Genomic DNA, 8,370 nt, shown 5'->3' on the forward strand with positions numbered 1-8,370 from the left:
CTTCCCCCCCCCCCCCTCCCCACATTCGCAGCCTGTTTAATTATTTTTTAAAAAAAAATTCCTTGGTCAAATCTCAAGAAAATAAGTTTAAAATACACTTATTTTCTAAGAAAATATTTTTTAGGAAAATATTTTTCATGAAAAAACATTTTCCTACGTACCAAACACACCCATAGTTTATTTTCAAGTGTTCCATATAAGGTCATTTGATTGCATGATTTACGTTTCAATGGATTAATTTTTCAATTTTTGTCCTAAAAAATGAATTTATGCTTAGCAGGGCATACGTTCTTTAAGTATGTGAATATAATTTGTGAAAATTGTGATGTAAAGATATAAACTTATGTCTGGTTAAAAAAAATTATGAAAATGCATCAAAACTGTCACAATTTGAAATTACTGAAAAGTGAGCATATGTGAAATAAGGTAAGGGCATAGATAGATTTTTGAGTACTATTAGTATTTTATCTGGTACAATTTATATAATTTACCTATAACTTTTCAAGTATTAGTGATATATAATTACTACATGACAAATCATGATATATTTTAATAACAAATGCATTAGCATAAAATTCTAAGACCTCTATCAGGGGAGATGCTAGGAATGGGGAAAATTAGAGAATAACTAAACCTTGTACGACTGGTTTGAAAGGATAATCTGGTAATTAGTTTTGATATAATTGGGTGTAATTACACTGTCTGTCTAGTTTGGTTGGACAGATAATTACTTGGACAACACGTAATTGGTGTAATTGGCAGGAATAATTACACTCTCCAATGCAGAGCCAGAAGCTGTGAATTATTGATAATTACTTGGTGTAATTACTAACCGGTTACATTTTATTTATTTTTTAATTTCTATTTTTATTTTTTGTTTTAGATTTTTTACTTTTATTATTTTAAGTTCTTTTTTTATTATTATTCTAACAATTTCTTAAAGTTTATTTTTTATTTTATATTATTATACTTCATTTTATTTCTGGTGTCAACCTTACCTTATGTGATTTTATGTAATTTTTCGTATTGTCTATTTTTTTATGCCATGCTTATTTTCTCATAAGCATGGTTCTATTAGTATTCTAATTTTCAATGTTAAGTAAGGTTATAGACTTACATTTTTTTTAAAAAAAATAAAAAAATAAATAATATTTATGTATGCTATGTTGAAATTTGCAAGAGTATTATGTTAAATTTTTGTTTTGAATTTATAACTTTATGTTATATTTTCAGTTTTATTTGTTTTAGTAATATTGAATTCATATTGCAAGTCATTTTTTATTAGACTTGATAGATTATCAAACATGCATTTCACGATGTTAATTGAAACTTAATACTTTTAGTTTTTATGATCAATTCGATTGAAATATATTAAATTGAATATAAGTCAATTACTTTTTCATAATATTAGTTAAAAAAAATATGTTTATTAATTAATATATTTTCAAAAATAATATATATCTTAAATATTTAATTTAATATCATTTATATAGTTTCTTATTTGTCTAGTATAACTTTTAAATAATTAATTTTTATTTTTAAAATGTTGATATAATATTATGATTGCAATCATGCATCCAAACAGAACATATGTAATTATATTGTGGCATCCAAACAGGACATGTATAACTACAGTGTAATTAAACTATGGGAGCCAAACATGTTAGTATAATTACTAGACTGTATAATCACTAAATTGGTAATTACTACCCTAATAATTACATCAATTCCAGTCACTTCCAAAAGAACATTCTTTTCTTTTGTTTTTGATGCCTAATATCTTTTCCTAAATCATCTGTGGACGTTCTTTTGTGCTTGATCTTACCACATGTTATGACATGATTGGTCATTTATTTTAGGGAAAATACACGGATAAACAAATTTATACTATTTAATTACTCATCATTAATATAGTTTGTTATAATTACCACTCGCGACTAACATTATATATTAATTACGTGGGCTGACTTTGAGTTTGTATAATTAGTCATGTCTGTATCTGTATAATTCGCCATGATATACAAATAAATATATATAATATACAATTTTTTAGCCTATATACATATACAATTCCCCTCTCTCCCACTCTCTGCCCTCTCTCGCTCACCTCTCTCCTCCCTCTCTGAATCTCGCTAGCCATTTATACAAATGTATATGTATAATATACAGTTATATATAATTATATACATATAACAATTCACCTCTCTCCCACACTCTGCCCTCTCTCTCTCTCTCCTCTCTCCTCTCTCATCTCTCCCGGTCTCTCTCGGCTCTCTCCTCCCTCTTCCAATCTCTCTTGCCATATAAACAATTACATATGTATAATATACAATTATCTAACCAATATACATATACAATTCACCTTTCTCCCACTCTTTTTCCCCTCTCTCTCGCCTCTCCCCTCTCTCTCCCAGTCTCGCTCGCCTCTCTCTTCCAAATAACATGTAGCTACAAATTGTAATTATCAAACTATAGCTATGGAGAGTAATTAATTATTTTTAAGTGGCTATATGTGAAAGTTTCCCTTTATTTTAAGTACTTTTTTGGCTTAAGTCATCTCTAGCCACTTAAAGTTGTCCACATATTTCATTTAGACACCTTATCTTAAGCTTGTTCCAATTGGATACCTTTAGTTTAAAAAAATACCGATTGAACATATTTGACAATCAACTAAAAATAAAGATAGTGTGTTATACACTCGCGGCTAACGTGATATAATAGATAATCAAAAAGAGACATATGGCATTGGGCCCATAAAAAATAGCTAAACATAAATCAAAAAATAAAATAAACAAAAACTATTTTTTCAATAAAAATATTATTTTTTTTTTAAAAAAAAACTTTCTCTCCCTTTTTCTTCTTCTTCTTCCCAGAAAACAACATGCAAACCCATGCCCGTTCCTCATTTTCTTTATCAGAAGAGGCAAAATCGAAGCACATTCCGGTAGTCATTTTCACTTCGTTTTTTTTTTTCAATTTTAAATATATGAATTTTTTTTACACCCATCCACCTACGCATCTCCTTGAATCTTATTCAATACTGTAATTGATATTTTACCCAATCTCACTACTTTCTTAAACATCATTTAAATTTTTTGATACTTTTTTTCTTCTATGTTGTTAGTTCTGAAGAATTTAAATTTTTTAACGATTTTGAAAAACTGATTTCAGATCAGTTGGAAAAAATGGATCATCAAAATTATTTTTAATGCAATTTGATTCAACTTTTTACGACAATAAATTTAGATATTGATGTTGTCGGTGGTGGATGGTGAAAGAACGAGAAGAAAACGATGACTTGAAAAATCAAAGGGGATGAAGATGATCGAAGAAAGAATGGCGATGGAGGAAAGTTAGTGGCAATGGTGGTTGAGTTGAGTCAAAGAAGAAGAGGAGATGATACTTCAATTATTATTATTATTTTTTTTAAGTAAATGATGTCTTTCACTCTCTTTTGGGTGTGTATATTACACACATGCTGCCATGTCAGCAAAAAATATTTAATAGGTACAAATATATTGTAGTATAGGTGTTCAATAGGTAAAAGATCGAATTGGGGTGACTAAATGAAATATGAAGACAACTTTAAGGGATCGTGTATGACTTAGGCCTACTTGTTTCATGATATTTATAAAGTTGGAGCGGAAGATGAAGTTATGTTTGATTATACTTTTTGGAAAGAATATTTAGAACGATATTCATGATTAAAAATTATATTTAAATACAACTTCAAAAGTGAAAAATAAATTGAAAACAAACCATAAACTATTTTCCAAATTTGAGATGGAACTTCAAATTGAATTTAAAAATTTTCATATTTGAGAAAGGACTTCAATTATATTGTATGTGGGGCATTAAAATAACATAAAATACTAGTATAGCTTCTGGACAAATGGAATTGTCATTCTTCAATTTTAAATTAACAACTTTTAAGGAAATGTCAAAGTACAATAGCATTAGTATTATTGTTTGGTCCTCATGTGACACATGAAATTTTGAAATGGCAGAGAGAGACATGCATTAAAGGTATCAATTTGTTCATACTTTAGGAAAACTTGTAATAACCCACTTGCCAATTGCCATTACACTGTGTCACAATGTCAGTCTCCTACAATGCAACAAACCAATAACACCCTAGCTAGAGGTAAAATAAGAATTTTATAGTTATATTATTCGCAAATATAGAATAATATATTCTTTTGGTGACAAATTGAAAAAACAAATATATTTATAAATTGAGACAGAAAAAATACTTGTGTTGTGATAAAACAATCATCAGTGTGTATATCTAGCTAGTCAAATTTCAGTACCTATCGGTTATGATTAAATGAATTAATGGAAAAATTAGTGGCGATAGATTTTCTTTTATCGATAATATTTATTGCTGCAGAAACATTTAGCGATCAATTGATCGTTAATATCATTACATTTATTATCAAGAATCACCTTTAGCGATATTTATATGAAATGTTAGTTATTTTTAACCAAATATATTATAACATGAATTATATTATCAGAGTTCGGAGCCTAAAGGGCAAAAAAAGTTGACAAAAATATCAAAAAAGTATATCAAAAAAATTTCAAACCAAAACGGTAAAATCGTTACGTTAGTAGCGATTTAGTTTCACGCCGTTAACTGAAAATCGTTCTTTATATAGCTTTTTTGCATAATTTTTTTTAAAGGCAAATCGCTGCAGGGGCAGCGTTTTTGCATTAAATTTTTTTTAAAAAAAAATTCTTAATTCGCTGCCTTGGCAGCGTTTTTCTCAAGAAATGGTTTTTTTTTAACGTTTTTTTAAAGGCAAATCGCTGCAGGGGCAGCGTTTTTGCATTTAATTTTTTTTAAGTTGGTCATACTTATAAAAATAATAATATAAATATATTGCATATTTAAAAAAAAATTAATAAGTAAAAAAATATTACTTTATTTACCTATCAGTTGGCTTCGATGAAAAAAAATTCAAGTCTTTTAAAGAATTGCTAGACTTTCCCATACTGTAATATGGCACATTTCAATTCAAATAATGATTATGAATATATATAAGTCAATTTTTTAAAAAAATAAAAAAAATGTAAATGCAAAAAAACATTTCTTGAGAAGAAACGTAAAAAAAACATTCAAGTGTGTTTTAAAAATGTAAAATGCAAAAAAACTTTTGCCTTTAAAAAAAGGTTAAAAAAAAAATTCTTGAGAAAAACGCTGCCAAGGCAGCGAATTCAGGAAAAAAAATATAAAAAATTAAATGTATATAAACGCTGCCCCTTCAGCGATTTATCTTTAAAAAAATTTATGCAAAACCGCTATAGAAAAGCGATTTTTAGTTAACGACGTCAAACTAAATCACTACTGACGTAGCGATTTTATCGTTTTGGTTTAAAAAATTTTTGATATATCTTTTTAAAATTTTTGTCAATATTTTTTGCCCTTTAAATTTTGGGCTCTATATTATCATGCTAAATATTTTATTTTGTAGTGTACTTAACTATATATCTTCGTGATAAAAGGCATATATTTCACAAAATATCAACAAGTTAAGTTTGATGGTTAAATCTAACTATCTAACGTTCGATAAGTATAAAGTAGCCATTAGATGATTGAAAGAGAGTCTATTTTAATGAAAATTTATTTGGCCAAAAACATCCTTCAACTATACCTCAAACTTAAATTGCATTCTTAAAGTATCATTTTTAGCAGAAAACATCCTTTAATTATGCCTAAACTTAAACTACATCCTTAAAGTATTATTTTTAACAAAAAAACATCCTTCAAATATTTTAAAGTAAACAATTTTCATCCTTCTACTTGAATTTATCAGAAAACTAATCGATATATCCCACAAAAATTAAGTCGTCCCTTCCTAATTATTATTCTTAAATACACCAAGAATATTATTCTGAACTTTTTCGTAATTGAGTTGAGAATTATGCAAAATCGTTTAATTTGACCCTTTTTTCATTCATTTTTCATGTAACTTTAATTAAAAATACTATTAGTTTGAATATGTTTCTTCTCAGTTGAATATTCTAGAAGCGACATTTGTTGGAGACTTCTGCTTTTAATATTGTAGAATGAAACTCAAATACGAGACATAATCAATATTTTGGTCACTTTAATATTAGATTGACCCAAAAATCTATTCATTTATTGTTTAAGAAAGAGGTAAAAATAATTAATCTCCAACTTCTTTTCGTTACGAAAAAGACAAATCATGTGTACTCATACCTTCCAATTATTTTTAGTTTCCATGAGCAACATTGTCTAAGATTTATTTTTAAAGAACTTCTTTTAGAAAGTAATGAAATTTTCCAGAATAACTTTTGTTGATAGTCACGTTAACTACTCATTTTTTCGTAAGATTCCTTAATTTTTTGATAATATCTAACAAAAGAATGAAAGTTGTTCACTTACAAATACTTAAAGAATGTTTTCTGCTAAAATGATATTTTAAGGATATAGTTTAAATTTGGGGTATAGTTAAATGATGTTTTCTGCTAAAAATAATATTTTAAAGATGTAATATATATTTAGGATATAACTAAACGATATTTTTAACCAAAAACTCTACTTTGTTTCCAAAAAAGTAAACAAACTTTTTTTTGTGGCGATGATACATGATATATTCAAACAAATAAAGTAGTGGTACTTCATGTGAATTCACTTTCCTTATAAATGCAACATTTTCCCATGTGCACCCCATGCACTTGTAAATGCTTGCAAGGTCATGAAAATGAAAATTATGTCTTTTCCAACAATATAATATTCTACTTATAATAAAACATTAGCATAAATTTAAGTAGCAGTGTGGATCCACTTGATGCTTGTTGGTCAAAATTTATATCTAATATGGATTGTTTTAATATAAAAAAATAATAATATGTGTGAAACAAAGATGGTTTTAACATAATTAAGAAAAACAAGTTATAGCTTACGACTATCATGAGCAACTAAATTAATTTTGAGTTTTTATTTTTTGCTTCCTTCCTAGTGTTCGGAGCTCGTAGTGGAGCTTTAATTGAATTCAGATTGCGCACTGGGTTCAGTTGGAGGTGACGGTCTCAATAAGATTTTTTTAATATCGAAAACTCAAATTCGAAATTTTTAATTTAAGATAAAACAATCATATCACTCCACCTCATTTTGATAAATTAATTTAGAGTTACTTTTAAGTGACAATACGTACTAATCGTAAAATGCAAAAAGGATAGGAAAAAAAAAAAGAGCTAAGCACAACAGACTTACTAATAAAGTGAAGAAACTGAAATTACCTTTGACTGATTAATTATATTACTTGCCATAGCTAATTAATTACATGGAGATGAATAGAATTTAAGTAGACAAAAAAATAAAAATAAAATTAGCGAGTACATAGCTGTAAAAATTTGGTTGGTTGGGTAACGCCAAAAAACTTGCCTATAGCAAAACCCACAAAGGAGTTGAAGTTAAGTAATTCAGGTCGGAGTCATGATCAAACATGAGACAGACTTATAAGTTAAAGAAATATAGTCGCATGATCAAACATAAGACAGACTTATAAGTTAAAGAAATATAATCGCATGTTCAAACATGAGACAGACTTATAAGTTAAAGAAATATAGTCGCACCCTTCTTACGCGCGCGTTTGATTCTAACATGGTCTAGCTAAGTGTATCCTAGTCGAAGTTCCAGATCCAATTCTTGCTTGGATTCAGTAAACAAGCCAATTTGCAAGTCCAATCTCACAAATTCTTTGTCTTGCATGCATAAAGAGTCTTTGGTAGTAGTACTACTTTTCAAGTTTGGAATTACAACACATTTCCTCATGATTTCATGAGAATTAGCACCACCATGACTACAATGAGAGAGTTTTCTTGAAGAAGAAGGTGATGGCGGCGGTGACGTTGACGACGGTGGAATATTAGGGTTAGGGTTAGTGTTGAGATTTAGAAGAGAACACCTAGGTTTATCATTTGTTGTTGTTGTTGGTGAGTGGTGTCTCATCATGAGGAACTTGGCCCTATCTCTTCTATGAACATTCATATGTCCACCAAGTGCTTGAGCTGATTTGAATCCCCTTTTACAAAAACTACATGTGTAACATCTTGGAGGCCAACTACACATTATTAATCCATCATCTTCATTTCCATAATCTTCAACATTGTTGTTTTTACTCAACATTTTCATGTCTCTTTCCATGAAGAAGCTTTGATGTTTCAAATCCTTAATTAGAGACCTTAGTATTAGGTTATGATGATGATATACATATATATATATAGAGAGAGAGAGATAGAAGAGAGCTTAGACTTGGGATGTGTTTTTTCAGAGGAAAAGATGATAATTGGGGTAGGGTAGTGGGAAAGTCATGTTGAGTTGGGGGGTGGGGGTGGGGGTGG

The 8,370-nt window shown here is 28.5% G+C and overlaps 1 protein-coding gene across 1 annotated transcript; it reads right to left on the reverse strand.

Annotated features, from left to right (window-relative positions):
- Window positions 1-7,302: 7,302 nt before the first annotated feature.
- LOC107022997 (transcriptional regulator SUPERMAN-like) lies at window positions 7,303-8,205 on the reverse strand. Its single transcript, XM_015223561.2, has 2 exons — window positions 7,526-8,205; window positions 7,303-7,482 (listed from the first exon to the last, which is right to left on the reverse strand). Exon 1 carries the CDS (start codon window positions 8,171-8,173, stop codon window positions 7,640-7,642), a length of 534 nt encoding a protein of 177 aa, XP_015079047.1. The 5' UTR covers window positions 8,174-8,205; the 3' UTR covers window positions 7,303-7,482; window positions 7,526-7,639.
- Window positions 8,206-8,370: the final 165 nt, after the last annotated feature.

Source organism: Solanum pennellii, chromosome 6 (genome assembly GCF_001406875.1).
Source record: "Solanum pennellii chromosome 6, SPENNV200".
NCBI classification, from domain to species: domain Eukaryota; kingdom Viridiplantae; phylum Streptophyta; class Magnoliopsida; order Solanales; family Solanaceae; genus Solanum; species Solanum pennellii.

What these genes read in the sequence shown, in the direction of transcription:
- LOC107022997 (XM_015223561.2), bottom strand. Translation starts at nt 8,173, where the DNA reads ATGGAAAGAGACATGAAAATGTTGAGTAAAAACAACAATGTTGAAGAT.